Raw genomic sequence first — 26210 nt, 5'->3', positions numbered from 1 at the left:
ATCCCAAGCGGTCGCAGAAATAACAGCCCTGAAGGGGACTGCGCTACAAAGCTGAAGAAAAGAGAAGCAGGACAGAGAGAAGATGCTGAAAATTGCTTAAAAGGCAGATCTGTGGGCCAATAGAAAATTAAGATTCACAGCAAACAGTCAAGGGCAGGCGGAGAAACATCAGCGGGGCAAGAATTATCCAGAGTGCCCCACTCAAAGGATCAAACTCAAACATATATAGACGAAGCAATGTACAGGAATACACACACACACACACACACACACACACACACACACACAGACACACACACACAGGGAAAAGATGAATTTGAGATTTGTCCTCTCAACAGGTGTTTGCCCATCTTTCTTCTGTCCTCCTGTTCTCTTTACCTCTTTGTCACTGTCTCTGGGGAACGACCAAACACACTTCACATACTATGACTCTCAGAGGTGGCTTGCTCTGTTCAGCTGTTGGCCTTTCAAAAGCCAAACAAAATGAATGTGACACGTACAATTACACAAAAACTGATATGAAGACTAAAGGATCATATTATCTCTCACATGTTTACCCAAGGAAATCTGTGATTTATTATTACATTATTCTAAGTCTATTATTATCCTTTCAAACAAACGTTTACCGAATAACTTTTAATTGCCATTAATTATTTTTGTTTTATCCTCTTCTTCCATTAATCATTTTTATGAAAGGATTTTGTATTATTTTATCTGCTATCTTTGATTTAAATGACATTAATTTGCGATCTTGTTTTAGATTCTAGTTTTCATTCGTCCTCTTCGTGAAACACTTTCTTATGGCTGTTTTGAAATGTGCTATATACATAAAGTAACTATCATTATTACTCTTTTTTAATTCTGTCTAAAAGCGATGGATCGTCAATCTTTTAATGGCTTCCTCAATCAATAGAAAATTATATTAAATATTATTAACATAAAGACTTTGGTTTGGTAAAATGTTGAACAGTACAATCAAATCACTTAATTTGACTTTCAAAACAAGCATGGAATAATTACTGCTCATTGCTATATTAAGGGCTTTTAGGGGAATAATTGTCAATCCATTCTCATTAATCAAAATGCACCTTCAAGCTAAACAATCAACTACAAAATCATTCAGTCCTGAGGACAGACGAGTGCGGAGAGTCCAACTATGTGAAAGCAGAAGCTGTGGGTAAGTTGTAACCCTCACAACACCCTGCAGCACTAAATCATTAGTTGTTTACAACATAAACTTGAAGTTTTGGTCTGCCGGCAATCCCCATCAACCTCAACCTATCACCTCCCTCTGCCTCGCTCCTCTCCCAGGAGCACCAAATCCTCTTCTTTAGTGTTTTATAGGAAGAAGAGAGTCAAAAAGCAAAAAAACACATCCCTCATCCTCAATTCTTCTTGGCACTTCCTCTCTGACCCCTATACTTTGTCCTCCATGTTTTCTCTTCTCAACCCATTTCTTTCTTCCTCGCTCTCCCCTAGAGACACCAAATCCCTCCCGTCTCTCTTATCTGTTTAGAGTGGGGGGATTTTTTTCCGTTTGTTGTTTGACCCTCTCTGCTCCTCTGCTCAACCCCTCAGTTCATTCCCATTCAACCCCACCGCCTATGAGAACAGCAAATCCCTCTGTTTTGCTCTCATTCAAAAGTTCAACGTTTTGAAAAACAAAACAAATCCCAACAAAAGCCTGTCTCATTACATTTGCCCTCTCGTTCTTTTCTTGTCACCTCGGGCAATTTTCCTCAACAGCGCCTAATTTATTTCTCCCTCTCATACAACCCATTTTTGGAACATTCATTAAAGGCCTTGACACTAAAAAAAGTAGAATAAGCAGAGGAAAAATTGGCGACTGAACCTTGTTTTGATGGGAGTTGTAACATTGGCCAGAGGTTACCCTGACTACCTCTGGAATTGGGCTGGTTGATCTTTAATCTAATCTGTATTCAAAAGGAAAAGAAAAAATGCATGTTGTTGAATACCGGCAACTGTATTTCCATTTTCAAACCCTATGGGTTGTAGAGAAGGCATAGAGCAAAGGTGGATATAGAAAAATGATGGCGAAAGGGCAAACACATGAAATATTAAAGTAAAAATGAAAAGCGATCATGATCACAAGCAGCGAAGATGCTTCATTGAGACGGTGATTGAATAGTCAGTGGAAAAGAAAAAAAACAAATAAATCAAAGTTTTTGATTCAAAAAGAAAAAACATTTGCCATGAACAAGGCTTAAAATACCAACAGCTCCAGGGGACCTGCAACAGTAGTCTTATATGGCTGTAGTCATACTGGGCAACTTCCAGCTGTGCACAGCGTACACAACAGTTATCTCCTCTGCGAGCACTTCTGCAGCTGTAAGTAAGCGTGTTCTCTACCTTAACTATGATTTCAGTCTGAGATAATGTTCTATCTTCAATGTTTCCAAGAACAATGACTCTCATTGCCAGTGAAACCTTTTTGTAGTTGGCAGATTTTTCAAGGCTTTACCCAAACATTTGTTGAATGTTCTTAAACCGTTAAATAACATATACCTGGTCGATGGAATCGCCGTATTGTACTTTAGACAGCGAAAACACTTCAGTTAAGTTTAAGGAAAAATCTAGGTTGGATTCAAAGTCACGAAAGATGTTGGGTCTGAAGTCTTTGACATCAACAATCTTTCCATTAGCTTCACCAATTTCTGTAAATGCATAACCATTAAATAGTGTAATGATGCTTATTTATAGGATATCATGCAGTTAAGAGCCAAAATGACCGAACGGCCTTATCTTGTATTATCTAATTACCATGCACATATATCCCTTGGGGGAAAAAAAGGCAGAAATAAATGAAGAGGAAAAGAATGATGACAAAAAGAGTAAAAATGGCAACAGGGAAGATTAAGACAGATAGCATAATGGAGGGTGACAGATTCTGGAGAGAATCAGAACGACTGAGGTCAACAGTGGAGTTCCTCCAAACTTAAGAGAAAATGAGAAGCCATGACTGCTCCTTATTATTTCTGTTCCTCATCGTCATCCTCCCTCATCCCAAGCAGAACGTAGGAGATAGGGAGAGGAAGGATGATCAATTATAACTGTGAACTCCCCCTCAGTGGGGCTGTCTGACTGCTGGCTGTAGATAAAGCAGAGTTATGACAACCATACAGTGCCCCATCATCCATAATAAGCCACAGGGAGGGAAGAGCACATTCCCACATAGGAATAGTCATTCTCCAAAGAACCAGTACTAGAAGACATCACAAATGACAAAACATTACAGCCACTCATCCTCCCTAAATACTTCAGCAGAGGACTTCGCATACATGGTGGCAATATTGTGTCCACATTAGAACAACGTGTGACTAAATTTCAGTCCTGATAAGCAGAAATAGGACTTCTTATCATTTTAAAGCTATGTGTGAAGCTTTTCCTTAGATTTGTTGAAGGCGTTTGTGATTTTTAGTACAGTTCAGAGCAAGAGAGAGGGAGTCCCCTTTCCTTTAAGCTCTTTTTGCTCCACCACTTCTCTCTTGTCCTTCATCTCCCTTTCCCTTTCTCCTCATCATTACCAATAAGCTTAGATGGGTCACATTTGTTTTTCCAAATCTCTTTTCTCTCAAAATAATCCAAAGCCCTGCTTGAAAACATTAGGGCGAGATTGGCTGGGTTGATTATCAGTGACTAGTTATAGAATTTAGATTAGCAAAATAGGTTTCCTTAAATTAGCTGTGTCTCCATGTTCAAGCCAACTATAACACAATTAGCCAACTGTGTTGAATTGACAAATTTAATTGACGTAATAACATTAACAATATTTTTAACATAAACACCAGCTACTCTTACCTTCTGTACAAAGCTTGAAAACTGTGTAATTCACACCTGAGACCTGGCATGAATTGTACCTGACAGTTTTAGTTTTAAATCTATAACTATAACACTACTTCAGTGATAATCCACCATTGCTAAAACATTAACAACCTGGAAAGCTTTGGGCTGCCTGACAGCATTTCGTCATTGACTCCTCAAAGGCAGGTACAAAGTGTTACAGGCTACATGCTGCTAGACATACTCGCACGCTGCAGAATGACATCTTAAGCCTCTCAGGAAGCTAAGCAGAGAGCAGGTCGCTGTCAGAAGGCCTGGAGAGTGGTAGACAACACCAGATGCCTGACAGGATGCAATGAATATGAAGGGAGTCTATTAGACAGCAAGATGTGACTTTAGCCTACCAGGCATTCGGGTAACGACGGACTGCTCAGTAGGCCGGCTGACTAAGCCATCTGCCAAAGAAAGTGTATAAAGACAGGAAGAACACATTTCTTCTATTGAGTCGAGTCTCAATTGTTACATCGTGTAAACACATCCATTTCAATCAACAGAGGAGTGGCATGACAGTTTCTGTATGAAGTCAAGGACTTATACAGAGTGGCTCCTTTCAACAGGTCTATCCTTGTTTCTCCCTCTGATAAAAAGTAGAAAAGCTGCCATTTTCATTTATGTGCAGGTGGAAGGCTCACTCTTTTCCCTCACTACCTGAGAGTATTAGCATTTGAGAAAAACAAAACTGAGTGGTTGTCGGCGGCAGTATACCTTCATGTAGTGAGACTGACACTCTAAAAGCGAGAACCAGAACAAGATGGTCGGTTCTTTTTGTAGCATTAATGGATGTCATACATAACAGTGCTGTTCCGTCAGCACGAGCCAGGTACGCTGTGCTTGACCATTTAAAGCTAAAAACAGAAAGATACAGAAGCGGCAGCTACTTCTCTCCTTACATCTGATCTCAGAAAGGTTTTCTGGCCCAAAGAGGATCTGAAGTGTTGGCCTATCATCTGGTTGTTTACTGCCTCACAACAGGATATTGCCTGGGTCAATTTGATGAAATATTGGGATTTTAAAGGGAGCAGTACTTTTGCTGACTGAGGATAAAAGCTGGGATCTTCATTGGTTGAGTTGCTATCGCTAGCTACAAGAAAAGATGCTTCTCTGCGCTTGATTCAACTGCCACCATTCTGAGATCAGTCAGAAAATTGTGTGCATAGTCATGTAATTTAGAAAGTAAACATACAAAATTATGCTTGTTTCTTTTCTGCATAAGTTGTCTTAATAATCTCCTTGGCAAACAGACGAAGAGGAGATAAGATGTCGGTGCATCCGCTTTTCATTTCACAAAGATTTTAATTGCACCACCTTGATGTTTCATATTCACTCAATTTACATACAAGTATATACATTCAACCATGTAACATACAACTCAAGCACTTTAATTATGTTCTGCTTCCTATCTAACATATTCTTATGTTTTCTGTTAATCAAGGTATTAGGTTCTCTGTGGAAAACCTGCGATGAGGTCATCCTGAGGCTAGAAAACATAGATCTGCATTATTATCAGTTAATGAAAATAGAAGGGACATCTTAGATATTGTATATTTTAAGAGTTGGTTTGGAGCAGCAGAAAGGTCAGAGTGGAGAAAGGTGAAGATGTCCAAGCATGTTGCAGCCAGATGCAAGAGAGAGATCAAGACAGACAACATGAATCAGGAACTAGAACAGGTCCTGTTATTAACAGAGATTTGCTACTACTACTACTGTTGTGTATATTTTTGTCTGCTCCATTTCTGTCAGTGTGGTAATCAGCTGAATATCACAATGAGATGGTTTGTGGTGCTGGTTGGCTCCTCGGCTGTGCTTGCCTAGAAGTCACCGCAGACTACTGATGCATGCTAATATTTGTTTCAAACAGACTTTCTTTGCGGAACTGCGGCAAGCAATGGGACTGCTGAGCCTTGTGGCATTTATTGTTTTGTACCAAACAAGGTTTTCCATTTTCTTTATTGTAAATCATATTCTGCTGCTCCTTCAGTACGTGTTCTTGTGCACACTGTTGGGTTGAGAACCAGCTCATGTTGGTGCGTGAGTGTGTGGGAGCTCGGACTCCCTGCTGGGTCCTTCCAGCTCACTGCAAAGCCCAAGGCTACCAAGACACAGTGCATTAGCGATCAGTGTACACACGCATCCAAACATACACGCTCACACACAAACACACACAAATGAAGCTGATGCAAGTGGTTTTGTGAAAGGGGACTTCTCGTGAGGCGAGATCAAAGTTGTGCTCCTATTTAAAATCAATATGAAATTACAGGAAACAATGTTAAGGTTTAATTATGTTTCTCTAAGGAGCAATAATCAGTGATTGTGGAATGGAAATGAGAAGAAATTCACCGGACAAAAACTGTGCAGTCTGCGGAGTAAACTAGGGAATCCTAATATTTAATGAACCAACTGATTGGTTTATTTTTGCCTAATGATGACGCATTTAAATGATGAAACTACAAAACAAGTTCACATTGCTCTGTCACCACATGCCACAGATATAAACCAATCTGCCACAGCATCTGCTACCACTTTTAATGTTGTTGCTAATCTGTGTTTATGCTCATTCAGAGATGTTCTTTAAAGGTCACCTTTGTCATCTCTGAAATTGCTTAGTGTGTGTAATCTGGCTTAAGCGGTGTGCATAAAATATGTAAGATCTTTACTGTAATGTTTTGTCTTCTTTTCTTGTGGCCCACAGCAGCATGTGCTCTCTAAAGTTAACAAAATTGGCCTTCAAGTTGTGTGTTATCGGATGAATGGAAAAAATATAGAGTCGACAACTTTTTAAGCTCCCCCTTCTCCTTCAAACATCCAGGACAGTGAAGAGATTAGAGGGGGTTCAGTATCTAAAACCATAAATATTCCCAGGATGATTGAAACAATAAGGTGAACTGATGGAACACCCAGTACAGGATCCATAAATCATTCTCATGGCACTCACCTCATTTATCAGGATCCAGTGACAATCGAAAGCAACCAGGTTGGTCTCCACCACCTACAACACACACAAAAACACAGCGTCACGTTTAGAGTTAAAATCATAATCAGTTATAGGAATATCATTGGTTTGGGAGATATCAGCTTTAAATATATGACTATAGATGAGGAAAAAGTTGCAAGACAAGAAGTTGTTTTGTTGTTGTTTTTAAAGAAAAAAAAATCCCTTTAAAACATATTTTCCGTTTTGGATAATGCGATTCTTTGTGTCTGAAGTGTGAATATTTTTAAGAGAACATTATGGAAATGTGCAAAGCAGAAACTCAGTGTGTAGCTTGTATCAAAGGTGCTCAAGTAATCTGCCAAATCTCTCTTCAAACAATGCAGAAATGGCAAAACTTGCTTGTCTGTGACAAAATAACTGCAAAAACTCCCACATAAACTCACGCTTAAATGTCAGCGTTACAACTTTGTTCTCATTAGACAAACCTGTGAGTAGAATTCTCTCTCTCTCTCTCTCTCTCTCTCTCTCTCTCTCTCTCTCTCTCTCTCTCTCTCTCTCTCTCTCTCTCTCTCTCTCTCTCTCTCTGTCCCTTCCTTTAGGCTCTATTTTAATGATCTGATGCACAAGTGTATTGAGGGTTTGTCCAAATCCAATTGACTGGAACTCGATGAAAAAAGAAGCGTGCTGCGCTGCATTGTTCAAAAAACTTGTGTTTTGTCTCTTACTCGATCATTGGGGTGTTTAGGGCACAAAAACATGCAATAAACTAATCAGAGCACCATTCCCCTTAAAAAAAACAGGTGCACTTGCAATTTGGTCGATCAATATCATATAACTGAGGCAGCACGAAAGAAGGGTTCTGAGGAAATGCATTGCGCATGTAAGCCATACCACTGTTCCCATTGACTTCAGACCAGGTGTTTGTTGGTCAAGTGTGCAATTACTCCCTAAGGCCTTAAGACAGCAGCACAACAACACACATGGGTGCTCAGGTGGGTGCATGTACTTTAAAAAGCAGAAGGGATGAACGGGACAATGACATGTGTGCTTAACTGTAACTAGCAAAGATGCTTTGCGTAGGGTGTGCGGCGTTTGGTCTCCTTATCTCACACACACTCGGAAAAAGAAAACCTTTTGCATGAATTGTTAACGACTCAACTTAAATATTTATATGTGTCAACTCTTTACTAGTAGCTACACCATTGTTAAACGTTGCAGCATGGACACTTGGGGAGCTGCACCTCAAGAGCAATTGCGTGCACACACACACACACACATGCACACGCACACAAACACGCACTCGACGGGGCAAAAACATTTGGCGCTCCAGACACACCCACTGTACATCTGCACTACATCTGTCGGTACACTAATGTTATAATGTCCCTATAAACAGCAGCAGGTGCTTCTCTCTCTCTCTCTCTCTCTCTCTCTCTCTCTCTCTCTCTCTCTCTCTCTCTCTCTCTCTCTCTCTCTCTCTCTCTCTCTCTCTCTCTCTCTCTCTCTCTCTCTCTCTCTCTCTCTCTCTCTCTCTCTCTCTCTCTCTCTCTCTCTCTCTCTCTCTCTCTCTCTCTCTCTCTCTCTCTCTCTCTCTCAGTGTCTGACATCCCTTCTCAATCATTGTCTGTGACCAGCAGGATGTTGAGATCTATTTACTCACGTTACTTTTATCTCCTTCTAACCCCCCCCCCCCCCCTTGTTTCTCCTTGTTTTTCAATTCACAACATGAATAAATTAAATTATGTTATGACAACAGCTATTTCTTGGGGAAGAGATTTTCTCAGGGGTGTATCCAGGAGAAGGGCCAGAGGGGGCTGTAGCCAAGTTGATCCCCTGTCTTTTTAAAAATAAACTAGTCACTAAATAATAAGACTATATAAAATACGACAATTTGCTGAGAATCTTTAACTTCTGAGCTTTTTTTAAGTACACAATGTGGGTATACGACACACAGTATTTCAATGATGTGTGGCTGATAGCTATAGAGCTAACAGTATCCAAGGAATGATACATGTGCACCTCACTGAATCAGGGATGTTGAACAATTGAATAATTGGCCCCTTTGTTCAAATTGTGGCCCCTAAAAGCTAATATCATGATACACCACTGGATTTTACAAGTGTTATGTAAATAGACAGAATTGTCAATCTGGGCACAAGGTAAATAACAACAAGTAAGTCGCGCATCACTTATTGATAGTCAGATGAAACACCTCTGAAGACAGGAAAGCATGGTGACATTTAGAAAAGGTGATGTGCAGCAGTACTTTTTCTCCTGTCAGCACTTGGTTCTACCCTCTTCTTCCTCCCATCTGCAGTTCTCCTTTCTTATCACCGCCTCTGCCGCACTTCTCCGTAATTTCTGCTCCCCTGTACTCGCTCACTTCTCGCTCTGTGCCTACCCCCGCCCTCTCCCTGCCACTGCCGGTGTAAAAATACAGTGCCACTCGTATATCATTAGCTATAATTGTCGAGGTGACTATGGCACCGCGTGTCATAAAACACTTTTTAGCCGTAAACAAAAGGCAACAGCTGGAGAGGGTGATGGAGCATGGCTAATAGTGGTTTAATCTGCCACAGAGTCTCCATAAAACTTCGTCATTTTAACACTGACGGCTTCCATAAAATACAGCCTCTGCAGGAAACATGGCTGCGACACAGAGAAGGAATGCTCAGCAGGAAGGAAGGGGACAAAATACACGATTTGTCTTAATTTCTCATGTCAGTCAGCGTATTCTGCTCCTTCTCTTCTTAATACTTCCCCTTTTTTCATGAGTGCAGCTGAAAAATATACAGTTTAAATCACAAGCATACTGGGGGTTCTTCATCTTTTTTTTGATCTCTCGTGTTATTTCTGTCTCTGTCTGTTGGAGCACTGCAAAAAACAGCAATTTGGAGCAGTGGAGGAGGGAGAGAGGAGGACGGAGGTTTGGAAAGCTGTTACTCTCCATCCCCATGTTCCCTTCCCTTGGTGCTCATTAGGAGATTAGTACATATTCACATAGGATTATTGGTAAATCATGTCACTTTTAAACATGCAAATATAAAATCATCTCTGAGTGTGGGTGCGTGTGCAGGATAATTTCGAAATGGTCAATAAATAAATGTCGATGCGTGATGGTTTGTATTGAAGTGCTGGCGGATGTGAGCGTTTCCACTTCTCCCATTATGACCACCCTCTGGCAGGCGTCTGGACAGATGTTTCAAGCTAATTAGCGAAAGGGCAGACTCCTAACACTAGACATGACTCCTGAGGGGCTGGAAGTGTTCAATACGCTCACTCTCTCAAGCTCTGTCTCTCACACACTCTCACAAACAGATTGACAAGAGCAAACACCGCAAACAGCCTTCTTCGCGTGGCTGCATGTCTGTGTTTGTCTCCATGTACAAAATGAAATAAAAAAACTGTTATGAATTCTGTGCCAACACTGCAGGTGGGCAGGAGTCACCTGGGCACCGTTCCTTCGTGCCTCCACAGAGATGATTCTGACCTCTCCGACCAGCTTGACAAAAGCTTCATCTCTGCCCAGTTCTCACTTCCTTTGAAGCCAGAAGATCATACGGACCAAGGCTCTGTGGTCCGGAACAAATCCAATCACTCGGTGTCAATATGAGAAAGCCTTTTCTCAAAGTCTGGGAGCACACACGGAAGACTAAGACAGATCTGCATCATCGTGCCACTGCGAGCCCCAGTCTGGCATGCTCTCTATCGAGTGGCCACAGTGCGGCCAAACACTGTTGTGATCCTGTAATCATCTTCGGCTACCTGTCACTCCTGGAGGAGGCCAACAAAGAAGAAAAATCATTGATTCTGGCAACTGGGTGATGTTGGCTTACAAGAGAGTCAAAGCCTGGAGCTCACACCAAGACCTGACTTGACAACAGTAAGGCAGATTTAACAATACTACACACACACTCACACCGATACAAACACACACATCATGTGTTCAAATTGCACAAAAGACAAGAGCAATACCTATATTTTGTTGGTCTTTTATTCAATATGCCTTTATATCATACTCATGTATATGGCTGTTTGTGTCTCTGCATATGAGAGGGTAAAACCTATTAATGCAAAAGCAGACATCGCCTCAGTACACTATGCGGGAAGCTTAAGGAGGGAAAGTGGGTGTTGCTATTGAATAAAGTGCTCCAAATTGAAAATTAGTTGTGTAATTTAATTTCACGCACTATTTGTGATCAAATCAAGCAAATAGCCTACAGCCCACCCTCCAAACTAGGCATATCCAGGCTTCACGCTTAAACGTGCGGGCGCAATCTGCGATAAAACACCCATACATACATTACACAGACAAACATCTAAAAACAGAAGCATGTCCAGCGGCTGTTACGTCATCTTCCCAGAGAAAAGTGCTTCTATTTGCAAAGCTGTGGTCGTGCCTCCTCTGAACCTGCTATCAACCCTCATCCAAGCGTCCTTCTTGATTACTGTAATTAATTTGGCGTTTCTGTGTCTGGATGTATGGGGGGAGCAATGTGTCTGTGTCTTGAGGTGGAGGAGCAGGATTACTGTTATCATCTCAAACCTTTTCTTCCACCTGAACGCTGTAAGACAACGACAAATATACAGAGAGACACTCGAGTAATGGGGAGAAAGTGGGCATGGACGATGGGGGACGGCAGAGACAGAAAGAAAGATGATGCTGATGAAAAAGGACACTTAATATATGTGGTTGTGTTAACTGTAATACAAAATTGTAATTTTAACCAATGTGTTTTCATTATTGAATTCCCTGCAGATTAAGTTTCGATCCTTTCTTTTCTTCTCCTTGTCTGTTAAGCTTTTGTGCTGCTGCAAAAAAATCAAGTCAAGAGGGCTGATTTCATAAAATAGGATGAAATTTGTTATAAGACTTCATACAATGAGCACAACTCCATAAAATAAAATAAAAGGACTGAGGTGCTGCAATTCCATTGGTGCATCTGTCCCTGGCTTCACAGTTTGTTTCTCATGCTGTTGATTTCTTCATTTATTTGTGGTTTAATAGGTTGAAAGTAGGTAGAGATAGGACACAGGTATACCCCCATTGCAGAATTAAATGAATCAAATCAATTACATTTTATCTGTAAAGCCCAAATTCACAAATCAGATTTCTTCTCATAAGGCTTCCAAGGTGCGACATCCTCTGCCCTTAACCCTCAGCAAGAAAAACTACCAATTACGTTATTTAGACAATCCTACAAATGATATGCTGCGTGGAGTTTTCTGTTAGAATTCAAAAAGCCCAATCAAAGTTGTAATTTTTTAAATACAAATTATAAATCTATTATTCACACTACATGTGATGCACAAGATTTCCAATCATCTAACGGCAGGGACAGTATCCTGAACACCTTGACTTCACTTTCTCTTCCCTGCCTGCCAGCACGATTGCACCGATTTCTCTTCTTCTCCGCTCCTGCACCTCATTCCCACTGAAGCACTTCCTTTCATCAATTTGTGAGCCACGAAACCTCTCTGCACCTTCCTCTTCCATTCCCCCGCTCTCGCCTGCCTAATCACAGACTCCTCTCACTGTGTCTAATTTGCATGTCTCAGAAATCGGTTACAAAACACATTAAAACATTACCACCATCCAAAACAAGCGCAGGAGTTTCTTCACTCGTCCTCTCACTTCTTTTCCGTTCAGCCCGTCTCCCCCATTCAGTCTCCCCCTCTCTCCCCCTCCCTGTTTATGAACCGAGCATTTAGTGCATGCTAACTGAGGCATTTTCTCCCTGATACATCATAACTGCTGCATGTCACCACTGCCATTTAGGCTTAATGTCACTAATCTCTCTCACACTACTCCCCTGGTCATCTCATGCATGCTTGATTGTGTGTTGTGTGTCTTGATGTCAATGTGTGTTTTTGTGTGCATATCTGCATTGTATGTTGGAAAGAACCAATGTCAAGCAGAGGGCAGTGCATTATGACACTGCTTTGCTCTATGGAGTTAAATACTTGGCAGAGGAGCACTAAGCTCTGACCGATGGCGTGCAAACAAGCATACACACACATAGACACACGCCCATGCATAAACGGGAACTCCTCTGGCATTCACACTTAGCACACAAAAGCTTGTGTTGCACCAAATGCACCCACATAACATCGTCGTAAAAATAGATTACATGATAGCTGCTTGTCATAAAAAAACATAAACTCACTCAACGCGCATGTACCTACACATCTGGTCTATGACACATCTGGTCTATGACAGCTGTGACTGAAGCAGTGGAGAATGAAAAATAATGGTTTCAGTATGATTTGTGACCACATGGACACACAAAGACCACCAGCTAACGCAAAGAAGATACAACCAGCCCAGAATACCAATGTTTAATATCAAGACGTCTGTGTGTCCTATCTGAGGGTTATTGCTTGTGAAGACTACTTTGCTGTTAGATTGATACTCAGCGCCATGTCTTGAAAAAACTGTAAAATCAAAGAAAAGCATAATGGTGGATGGAATCTCAAGTAAGCGTTAAATCTATTATAGTGTAGTGAGGCAACTCTTGTATAAAAGGAATGCACTAACGGTAGAGTAATGTCATACATTTTGATGAAAGTGTGCCGAGACTGAGTTGGTTGAAAAAAGCATATGATTAATAAATCCATTAAAAATGACTAAGTGTGCTCACAAAGAGTTTAGTTCTTTGAAAAAAATAGATGAAGGTCTGCGGAGATCTTGACCACATTAGTGCCATATATTTGGTTATTATGTAGTTTACATTTTTATATTGTTGTGCATTTTGTAGCATGTGGGAAAAAGTCACATCACCCTGCAAATTAAATAAAGAACAAGAATTACTGCCCTTTGGTTGTATGCGTCTGCCAACAAGTGTAGTTTATATGGGTAACATCGATTATTGAATTTTGACCAGCAAATTCATATAGTACATCTTTGAATACAAGTGAACATTTATAGCTAATTTGAAAAAAAATCCCTCAAGGTGATTCTGAGATGTTGCATTCACAATATTTTAAGTTGTTTAAAATCACAGTGGCATAAACCTCCATAAATCTAAATGAACGTTTGCTTCAAATTTGGAAGGATTCCTCTGAGGTGTTCCCAAGATATCCTGTTCACAATGCAGAAAAGTCCTGTTTTGTAAGGTCACACTGACGTTTGACCACAAAAATCAAATCAGTTCATCCTGGCTGGGATGGACACAAGACAGACGGACGGACAACCCGAAACATGATGCCTCAGGCAATAGTAGATTTCATTTTCAGGTATGAAGGTGTCTGGTTGACCTTCTTCAGCTCTGAGGCTCAATGTGGCAGAGCAGCAGGAACAAAGGGAAACATTTGTGGAAAAGTGTAAATATAATATAAATGTATTTGAAATAGACGTTTTACAGTGAAAGCATCACATTTAAAATCGAAAAGAGATGGAAAAACTGTGACATTTCTAAACAGCATAACATTATAAAAGGAGATAGTAGCTCCTCGGGAAAACAGAGGTCGATGTAATGAAGTCTTAGATGCACTGGACCGTACCATGACATGAGGCAAAGGGGTGTCAAAGGCCTCTGTGATTGCTCCCAAAACTAATAACTCTAAATCACCTCCATTACTGTCTGTTTAATTAGTCCGATCCTGCCGCGGTCACACACCAGTGGTCTGCAAAGCCTATAAAGGTGGCAGTTGTATTCTGGTGGGGGAAGACGAAGAGAAAGATATTGAATAATGCAGATTGCCGTTGTGTGTCTGTGTTCATTAACGTGTGTACGTTTTTTCTCTTCTCTTTTCAGTGATTGCTCAAGAAGAGTCTTTGCATACCGCATTTGACGAGGTCGCTCACTCCGTGTCTCTCTCGCCCGCACATGCACATATACACACGCACACCACGCCGACCGAGAGCTGTCGCACTCAACAAAAGCCACCAGACCTCATCTTGACAAGGGCTTGGCCTGCTCACCCACCCACCGCACACACCATCGGCGTTATCGATCAATCACTCATGTTCTGATGAACACAAGCGGGGGAAAACGGCAGAGTCGTTCACTTTTTTTGTCCTTTCAGCAGACATCTTTCAGTCACTATATGTTTTCTCTCTTGCTCTCTTTCCCTCTATTGCCCTCCCTGTCTCCTCTCTTTCTCTTTCTGTCTGACATATAATATAATGCTCGGACAGTAAAGGTCTTTGATAGTATGTGTTGTGATGGCAGAGGGTAACAGGGCCAACGCACAACACATGTATCATCTTTTAGCTGTGTGTGTGTGGGTGTGTGTGTGTTCGTGTGTGCGTGTGCGTGTACACAAAAGCAAAAGACATGAGGGTATGTGTGCACACTTCGGCCTTTCAGTTTATTGATCAAACCACAGCTGCAAGCACTGCCATACCCACAGAGGGAGTGTATAGGCTGACACACACACACACACACACACACACACACACACAATTGCACACATTCGCCACTACCAGTCCCAGCAAATATGAGGTTATGCAACCTGACATTTAGATATGAAAAGATCAATGGCTGGAACAAATAGAATAAGCGGTCTTGATAGGTCTACGGTAAACAGCTTTGTGTATTTGTGTGGGACTGTGTGTATGTTTCCGTATGTTCTTTATTTGATTTACTATCAGCTTTATTCAGTACTAGAAGGGGAAAGGGCTTTTTCTCTGTATGCATGTCCACACCCCATATTAATTGTCCATCTACCCATCAAGCTACAGAAGGACTGGTTCATGCCACAATCATGTTCATGCCAAGATTAAGTGCACAAGCTTGCATTCTGCCTAAAGCTTACACATGCCTTTGTTTGTAATCAGATTAAAATCTTGACCATTAATAGGACGAGACAGTACATCAAATAAAGTTATTCTTCAAAGACAGGACAAAAGGCATTTATGTCACTACAAATACCTTTACTGTAAACATCCCTGACTGGGTCGGATGAATAAACGATTCAAGGTTAAACCTTGAACAATTTATGGTCAGTTAATCCCTGGCTGACTTCAAAGAACTCACCGAAAGGTAACTTGCATAAGTTTTCTGTTTTAAAAGCCTTTGACTTCAGCGGAGGAGGTTGTGTTGTCACCCAGATCCTATTGTTGGATCATTTGTTGGTTGGTTTGTCAGCAGAATAACAAAAAAACAACACAAAGGATTTTTACGAGAGTCAAAATAAAAATTGGTGCCAATCTAGACAAATGGACAGGGGCCTTGCTATAGGTATGCACTCTACTAAGGGCAATTCAAACAAAGGGAGTTTCCAAAGGGGGATGCTAATAAATCATACTACAAAAAAAGTAACATATCTGTCTGTTCACAAAACAACTGTTTAGTTGGTACAGGTCCTGTTAATGTTGCTCACATCATGATATGCAATGAATTTATCACCCACTACCCTGACAAACTTACACCTGTCCCTTGATTAATATTCTGCACACCTACTTTACAAAAAGCCACTGGGGCTATAATAGTAAAATGTTTAAAAAGACTGTGCCGGAGATATTTTACACATGGAAGCACAAGACAATAATTTCAAGTAGAGCTGTTTACTCTTCTTGATGCGATATCAATATACGCTTAAAAGTAGAATATGAGTCAAAAGACCATGCAGGCAATCATCTTTACATTACAGGCTTTTATTGGCCTCTGTAAAACATCTTTACAAAAACTGCGGCAACAACAAAAACGTGCGGCATTAGCTCAGTGGCTCGATTGAATGGGGTCATGTCAGTGCAGGTAAAAACAGGCCAGAGGAGAGCAGAACACAGGTGAATTAAAAGATTAACCCGTGCCCTAAAATGTCAGAACTCATCCCAACTGAAATTACCTATGGCAAGGTCAGATGAGAGAACTGAGAGGTGGGCCGAGCAAATGTTTGCCTGAGAGCCTGAGAGCAAAGCAGATGGAGGTAGATGCAGGAGGAGAAATAAAACTTGTGTGTCTGTGATAAAGAAGAACGAGTGTGTGTTCAGGTGTGCCTTCCGAGCTGCTGAAGTGTTTCTGTAAGCCAGCTCGGCTTCTTCAGGTCGACTAATCTTCCACCCAATATAAAATGATTCCTCGACCTCCTGTGATCTGTGTGCCGTCCATCCTCCCATCTGCCACGTCCACTACTCCTCTCCCTGACTGCACTGTATGAAGAATGCACCACAGGTCAACTGTTCAGGACACCAGATAAAGGTGTGTCAATCATGCACAAAAGTGTACATGTGCAGCATATGAACAGAGGAAACATCACCATACACACTCTGTCTTTACTATAGACTTCTGTTCTACTCCACATATACACACACCAAGACTTGTATGGTATTTATGGTAAGTTTTTGTTACATGGTTTACATTTGATCCAGTTAGTTTAGGTTTTACATTGTAACATAGCGCATATCCGGTTGTAACCACCAATGTGGCCTGCTTCTCAAATACACTCACATTTATTGTGTCTTGAATGGGCGAGCATCTGACATCGATGTGTTGTCAACTCCGCCGGTAGTTGTCTTTCCTTTTCAATGGATATAATTAATGAAAAAAGGCTAATGTCATTTGACTTTTGTGGCCGTTGTAATGACTGTCTGAACTTCCTTCCATTGGTCCAAATGCCCGAACAATTGTGTTTTTACCGACTGCAAATGTTCCCAGCTGGACTAAATGGGTCTGTCTGGACCGTGGTCCAAGGCAACTTTCACATCTGTTATTTTTGGTTCAGACTAAACTGAAACGTTAGAAGCTGCTGACCAAACAAGTTGGTGTGAAAGTGTCCTTAGTCTCAGGAATCAAACAACAAGCAAAGGGCAGAAATACACAAACAAAACAACAAAGCCCACCTGATCTCTGCTGGGAAATAATGTTTCAATGACAAAACGTATAACAACAACAGAAGAATGATGATTCTTTGAGTCAATAACAATTCTGCACTGAACATCGACAGAAGAGCAAAGCTGTAACTTAACAGCACTGGAAAAATCCCTAAAAATGAGCACTGCACACAGCAAGTGTGCTCCTTGTTCCTCACCATTTATAAGTGTATTTGACACTTACAAAATTCACTTGCTCACCCTAAAAGGATAATGTGTTACAGTGATGTTGTGTTACAGTGTGAGGAGGTTTGCTGCTGTCAACCTCGCCCGGTCAAAGTCTATCATGCTGTTCCGCTGCTATTTAACACTGCAGTTCATTCCTTCTAATCTCTGCTAATATAGGGTTCATTTCACAGAAATTATGCTTCGGCTTTGTTGAAAATACAGCCAGGGAACATCCAGGTTGGAGCCTCGGAGTATAAGATTTTTGCATATGGGTTCACTGTGAGTCATATTCTTGCATAGGCAGAATAAGTGCAAGCACTGTTGGCGTATAGGAACTTCACAAGAGGAGATTAAGCTTGTACTTCTGGGAGGAGGGAGATAGGTCATATAAGTGTCACGGCATGAAGGGCTGGTGTTTGAATGAGTGAGCAATGAAGGGAATAACCAGCTGTATATGGTGAAGAGCAGCAGATGTTATGTGCCTCAATTACACATCTGATCTGGCCTCTGGGGGTTGAAGCATATGCTAAAGTTGTCAACCGGAGGAGCTGACCCCACTGCACACTTATGTTTTACAGGTAACTCCGACCTGCCTGGAGCTCGCCATAAACCACTTTAATGACAGAATTATTATTTCCTCAGCTTAGCTTAACAGGAGTTTCTTAAAGAGACTCTCTGCTATGATGTTACAAAACCAGTCTTAGCAACTCTGCAAGGGGATGCTCTCAGCCATGAAATTGAGCCAATTATTCAATATTTCATTATTCTAATCTTAATCAATTCAAAGTTAATAGACCTTTGGATAGTGTTCTATTGTTGAGATTGTTTTGATATTTCATGGATAAATGCCACGTGCCTCTCCTACTTTGATGTCACACTCTATACAGCATCACTTTTGCATTACTGAGGCATTAGTTGCAGCACATTATTCCTGAAGGAAGGAACTACTTAAAACATTCTCTGAAATGAAGAATCAGCAGGGGAGAAGATAGATGTGATGATGTCGGCGTCAACTAAGGATAAAAAAAGACTGAATTATGAAAATAAATGTATAGACATGGAGAAAACCAATATGAAACCCATTTTAATCAAGTGTTTCCCCTTAATTATCCAGTATACTGCAATCTGCCATATTCTAATTTGTCCCACCACATTTTCATTATGAACCCCACATTTTTGACACTTCTCATATAGAGATCTCTAACTTGATGCGTAGCTCCGTTCCTGTGTTGTATATATACAGTTTGTATGCGTTGCTATTTGCTGCACTATCTCCGACTTGCTCGCTCATGAAGTAGTTACCACAAACGCGGACCTCACAGATTCAGCTGCAATATGACACGTAGATTGAACTGTGAGCCATTAAAAACTTTTGTAATTCAAGTTTCGGTGAAAATCTGTATCAGGGAAACAATTTTCTCCTTCACTTGTGTTACACACCTAATGACACCACATTAACTCTACACCTCACCTACTGGGACAAACATAAAAAGGCCATCAGTAAATCAAATTACATCCATTAATTTATGAAACTCTTTGTTGGGAACATGCAGAGATGCTCCATAAGCATCATAAACTCTGTTACCAAACCCCTCCTGCAAAATCAAAGCCGGGGGACATTGTGACCTCAAATCAAAGCAACACTGAGATAATACTCAACCGACCCTAAAGACAGATTACATCTTCCAGCGCCTCAATTATAAAATCATTTTATTCCTCTATTTCCTGCAGAGCTCTGCAGTGGACAAGTTGACCCTGAGCCCGACCCTATTACTGAGACCTGAGAGTAGGAGATAACGTGACACTCTGCAAGATGCCAAGCATGTGTTACAGTGTGTGTTGGTGTGTCTGAGAGAAAAAGGGAGCAATACACGTCCTCAAATGCATTTGGAGGAGAAAAATCTAGTGTGATCACTGCGCCGCCAAAGAGTCTGAGGAGAACACAGCTGTAAATGATGGAGACAGGAGGGGGAAAAAACAAAAGAAAATGTGAGTAAAGTGGAGGTGAACATGGGAAATAAGACATAAAATAAAAGGTGAGATGAAAAATTGAACCAAAAGGGAGCAGTGAATGTACCATCTGTCCAGGAATTATGCTTCTCCTCCTGGGCTAATCAGTAACAAATGTGGCACCAGCTTTTGACATATGATACAACCCTCCTTCCGAGCCAATCAGGAATTTTAAAAATGCTGAAATAGTATGGTGATATGAAACTGCACTGCAAGTTATTTCATAGTGCAGTCCAAGCTCGCTCGTATTTCAAGTGACGGGCAAAGTAATCAATGTAGAATGAAATGAATGGGTGAGTTTTACTTACTGAAGAAAAAAACAAGGCAGGCACACACACACACACACACAGCAGATGGACTGCATGGGTTAGAGCGTTTCAAAATTGGACAACATTGTGTGTGTGTGTGTGTGTGTGTGTGTGTGTGTGTGTGTGTGTGCGTGTGTGTGTGTGATTTTGACACAGCATAGCAGAGTTGTCAGTTTTCATCATTGCACAGAACTCAGTTCCAGCTGCAGTCAGCAAGATTACACACAGACTGGATTATACAGTGTGATACTTGGATCGAACCATAAAAAAAGATACCATGTGTAAGAATAACATGAAACATCAGCACTGTTAAAAGATCCGCTTCAAAGTTACAAACTAAATCTAAATTGACTGTGGGGTATATAGATATTGGAGAGAAAAGCCTGGCTTCTGGTGCAGAGGTATGTGAAGCTACTTCATCCTGGCTTCTGGAGTTTCACAACAGAAGACATCTTTTTGTAAAACACCGCTTTGCACATTGACCAACAGAGTCTCTGTTCTTGAGTGTTTGTGGCTGAATGGTCCGGATGTATCTCACAGGGGTTACAGACAAATTTCCATCCTCAGAGTTATGAACCTACAACATCTGGAGAGCGGACAGAAAATGGCATTGTTTTATAACCAGACCCCGGAAGATATGGAATTCCTGGGACTGGTGCAGATACAGATTTGGAGATTAGAAAATGTCAACTACTGATGTATTCCATAAAGTTGTTTCCTAAGATACTGTCATAAAATCCTTATAACAAAGAAATGAAATGTAAGCATGAATGCAAATTTTTCTATTTAAACTTTGTATTGATAATTGTCAACATCTGAAGAATAAAAAATTGTGAATGGACAAACTACAAAATGACCCAATTTCATCAATTTTAATATTGTGGCAGTTTTGGCATTGGCAAATACTGATATGTCCTTTATTGGTCAGGCTCTGCAAAAATAAAAATGTTTGTAATCACAAGACCACATCTTTCAATTACTGAACACGGGGCTCAACTCATTCCCTTGTATTTTGACTGTTCAGATATCTGTATTTACAGGTTGACAATATGAGCTGCTCTTTCCAAGAATTAAAAACAAACACAGATTGAATTCCACTGGAGTGAAGATGTCAGACGCTCCTCTTAAAAAGCCACTATGCTGTTTGTGGCCATCCAGCCATACAGTGTAAGAGGCTTTTGGAAAAGACAGACTCTTGTTTTATTGTCGGCTGTACTTACAGGAACTCCGTGGCTTCAATTGAACCATCCGATGCTTTTATGGGTTTCTTTTCCCTGGGTCGCAGATCCACGATCATCTCCCATTTGTTGTTCTTCATTGCGCACATTGTCCGCCTGCACTTTTTCATTTCTGATTTCACTGTGCTTCAACTGTTTCCCTCTTTCTTTTCTCTTTCCTCCCCCCTTTCCGATCTCCTTCTCCTTCATGTGAGACAATTCCAATTTCACATCTAATACATCTTCAATAGCACAAATCCTATTAGGAATTGAGTACTAAAATTACCAGAGGATGCAACAGCCCAAATTGCGTTCCATAATCCAAGCAGTTGAAATAGAGGAAGGGATAGGAGGATGGAAGGAAAAGCGTTTAATTTTTTCATCCCATTTACTCAATTGTTTCCCTCCAGACACACACACTGGCCTCTGTTACCCATCTCGTGAATAACGCATGGTTTTGTTGTGTTTGTAGGTGTGTGTCATCATTTGATATAATGATCTGTGCCGTGTATTGAGACCAACACATGAGGAATTAAAACAGATGTACAGGTGTGTGTTGGTGTGTGTTTGTGTGTAGTGGGGCTGCCAGGAGAAGTGGATATACTCTTAATCTATGCTGTCCTTTTTTTAAGCGCTCCAATTCAACTATGGCTAAATGCTTGGCGTTATCGACGGTGACATGTAAAACTACTAACTGCTGCTCCTTGATTTAAGTGAGCAAGGCTTATAATGAAATCAACATTAGCCAAAGAGAATAAGCTAATTTCACTATCAACACTGGCTTAAAGACTGTAGATCCTCTTCGACTGGGGATCGGCACGTACTTTAGCGTCCGGCTAACAGCACTGACTCAGCATCACAAGGCTGTTTGTAGTCCCACAAGAAAAAACTATTAGAGAAGTTTGCTGAATCTTTCCTGTAATTCCATTAATTGAATATTCCAAAAGAAGCCACACTTTCTGTGCTATTACTGAGGTAGAACAAAATGACAGGTGAGCAGCAGGCAATAGTGATAGCTGCCAGGATGATAAAATTAAAGTATAACCCACCCTTCACTGCCTCTGATTGACTTACCCTGATAATTGTCATAATAATAATAATAATAATAATAATAATAATAATAATAATAATAATAATAATAATAATAATAATAATAATAATAATAATAATAATAATATTAATAATAATAATTATAATGTAAATAATGATGCATTTATGTGTATAGCACTTGTCTAAACAAGGTTTACAAAGTGCTTCATATATCCCTGGCAAAAAGATGAATGAACTAAAGGTTTTCAAGACCTTAAACTGCGTCGAGAAACCGAACAGTCCCCACAACATTAATGTGATGTTTCTTTCATTTACACAAAAACTTGAAATAAGCATAATAATCCTGACTAACTACTAACTAACATCCTGACAAATCATGCATATCACGGCAGTGTAAGAACAAAAAAGCGAATAATATGGAGAGGTGATCTAGAAGAGTTCAGGTTGCTTGTGTGTGTGTGTCATAGGAGATATACATTTTAAAAAGTCAAGATAAATTCATGGAGATGGAAATATAGTGGAAAAGTAGCGATCTGAAGGATGCTTGTAGGGCATCGGGTGCATTGAAAGTGTGTTGGTGAGGTAAAGTACCTGTGTGTGTGTGTGTGTGTGTGTGTGTGTGTGTGTGTGTGTGTGTGTGTGTGTGTGTGTGTGCAGCAGGGAAACAGGAGAGAGGCGAGACACAAAAACAACAGATAAGCACATTGGAGCAAGAAATGTGATGGAAGCTTTCACACACACACACAAATCTGTATCATCTCTAAAGTACTTACTGACATCCCCATTAGTGGCTGTACTGGTGGCAGTCAATAGTGCTAACCTTTGGGGCTCTTCACACACACACACAAACACACACAAACACACACACACACACACACACACACACACACACAAATGACCAACCTTTCAGTCCTTTAACAGTAATGCTCCATAATCATTGTGCTTCCACCTCCATGTGCAGATAAAAACCTTAATGTCATTGCGCATCACAGGCAACACACATATACACACATCCTGTTTGTTGAGATGAGAACCTAATGCCATCTCTGTCTGGTGATAAAGTTCAAGGAGAGAACTACAGCCAAGCCCCTGAAGTGCCCTTTTAACTGCGCTGGAAAATGGTGGGTAGAGAAATCTGTCTCTCTTACGAAGAGAGCAAGTGTGTGTGTTTGTGTGTGTGGTCTGAATACAAATATTCACATGCAGCACAACATGGGTGACACCTCCTCAGAGATAGATGGACCCCATAGCAAAAAAAGAATTGTGTTGGTTGGATTGAGTTCAGATAATAAAGCTGCAAAAGGTGTGAGGACAGCTGTGCCTCTGCGCTGGCACAAAGGTGTCAACTGAACCCAGTAGTGACAGTTTGATCCCCAGTTCCTCCAGTCTGCATGTTCGAGCGCCTGTAAGCAACACAATGAACACAGTTGCTTCACGTTACGTCAGCGACTTGCAGCTAGCTGTCGCTGTTCTATGGGTGAGTATGTGAGTCAGAATTTTATTTTTTCTTGCAAGGTTTGACAACTCCAATGACACATTCTGTCAAAGTGATATTATATTGTCTTTTGTTTGAGTGAAATCAGGTCCAGTCATTGGGGTATCACCTTCATACTCACAGAGACAGGGTTCAGCTTCACTGCATAAAGACAGTGAACAAATTCTTACTAGAAATGTGTTGTTGGTGCTGTCAGGTTGTTTATAGGCGGCACTAATAAGAGGCTGTCCTTCCTAATGCTCATCTTCAACGATATGTGCAGGTCTGTCCCTTCGCTTTAAACAAGGCCTAATGCATTTTAAATTAAAGCAGGGTGCAGAGAGATTTCAGCAGTATGTGATGTGTTGGTTACTTTATGGTTTAGTAATGCAGATTTTTGAGTGACAGGGTACAAGTGGACCTGTGAGAGTGGTAGATGATTAAATGTAGTCTGCAATGTCTCTCAGGCTAAGTGAGAGTAAGAATTTATGACTCTGTGATCGCCTAATCTGTTACAGCGACCATCTCACATCTGCACTACTCACATCTTATATCTACCCTGTGCCTTTTGACTGTGTACTACGTTGCCTTATTTTTGTTGAGTACCTCATATTTTGCATACTTCTGTGTTTTGCTGATTTATGTGTTTACACCGGGGATTAGAGAGAAATCGCATTTCAATCCCGTCTATTTTCTGTACATAAATGCTTGAGTGCCCTTCTGCTTCCCCCCCTCACCACTTCTCTTTACGTTTTCTATTAATTTGCTCTTCACATGTTCACCCTTCACACTTAAATCATCCATTTATGTTACCCTTTATCTATCCTGCCATTTCACCTTGCCCATCTGAATCACTTTCACACTGACCTCTAATAAGGAACACACAAATTCCAGAGTCGTAAAAATCCGGGCCATGCATGTGAGCATTAAAGACCCCATATTATAGAAAGTGAAATTCTTGTGTCTGCTATTTATTACAAGGTCTAGGTGGTAAGTGAATACTGTGAAAGTAAAAGCACTCAATCCTTAGAGCAATGCACAGGGCTTGTGTTTAGAAACTGTGGCTTAGAAAGAGCCGACTAAGTTTGTGATGTCACACAGCTACTAACCTTCTTTACCTTTACATTACCTAACCTCTAAACTTTGTCATCGCCTTGACCTCAGTTCTCTCCTGTCCACCTTCTCCCCATCTGTCATTCTATCATGAAGTCCTCCTCTCCATTTCACTTCCTCTCCTCCATATATCTCTTGAACTGTCCCACAAAGGTCAGTATATGTTCCTCATGCTCCATCGCCAAAGCAAACACATCACAGGAGAGATGCCCAATTGTGTTTGGGGGTGCAAATCCAAATGAAGGAAACCTCAGTAAGTCAAAGGACTCAGTCAAACCCCCTCCCCCCCCCCACACACACACGCCAACATGTAAATCACTCTCATTTTATACCTTTCAATTAATTCTGACCACACCTGGCTAACCCACTGCTCTCTACAGCTGAGAGGGGGAAAAGTTCAGTTGATGTCAGACTGAGATATTGGCCTTTACATGTCAGTAAGTAAAAGAGGAAGCACGGTGAATGAGAGCATATTGAATATCGAACTCCTGTCATATATCTCCATGTTGGATTTTCTCCAATTTCTGTTCATTTTAAAAGACATTGACATTTAATCAAATAGTCCTTTGACGCAGTCATTCTCCGTGTGAGCGTACTCAGCCTGATTAACAATTAAGTCAGCCAGATCATAAATCCCCATCAACGTAAATCAACCGTAGAACAGACGGATACAAGACGCAGATATACAAGAGAAAGACAGAATATTATGAGTTATATAACACAGACTTTTAAATAAGATGAGTGGATTCTATTAAAACTGTTTGTTTATTATATCCCAGATTCTTTTATTATAAAATAATATAATATGATATATGCAGTATGTATCCTGCAGAAATCCCCTCTCGACTGTAATTGACAGGCCACATTTTCTCTCACAATTACATATTTAATGGCTCTTTGGACCAAAAATGAACGAGAGGCAATTCATTAGAAATCGTGAAAAATTCATGCACAGGGTGTTGATGAGAAAATACATATTCATCATTGGCAGTGAAGCAGGGCAGCATCACAACATCTGATTTAAGGCTCCACTGGCAGTACGTGCCTGCAAATCCAGACCCGTCTGGGATGATTGTTGAGAATGAATTATACTGAATTCAGATTTGTAGCAAGAGACAAATCTGCACAGGACAAATTTCAGCCATAACGAAATGCATTTTTCTAGCCTAACAATACAAGTATGGCACTTTGTTCTGTTCTATCAAAGTCAAGGAGAATATGTTTCCCCATTGCATCCTTATTATTATTTTCTGTATGATAG

At 40.7% G+C, this 26210-nt stretch overlaps 1 protein-coding gene across 1 annotated transcript in view; it reads right to left on the bottom strand.

Annotated features, from left to right (window-relative positions):
- Positions 1 to 26210, bottom strand: part of grid2 (glutamate receptor, ionotropic, delta 2) — a 436646-nt gene that overhangs the window by 133826 nt on the left and 276610 nt on the right. Inside the window, exon 5 of the mRNA XM_061071705.1 lies at positions 6794 to 6847. Within this exon, the coding sequence (XP_060927688.1) occupies positions 6794 to 6847 (54 nt within the window). The remainder of the gene's footprint in view (positions 1 to 6793; positions 6848 to 26210) is intronic.

The sequence above is a fragment of the Limanda limanda genome, chromosome 5, assembly GCF_963576545.1.
Source record: "Limanda limanda chromosome 5, fLimLim1.1, whole genome shotgun sequence".
NCBI lineage: Eukaryota > Metazoa > Chordata > Actinopteri > Pleuronectiformes > Pleuronectidae > Limanda > Limanda limanda.
This window is presented reverse-complemented; position numbering and strand designations above follow the sequence as displayed.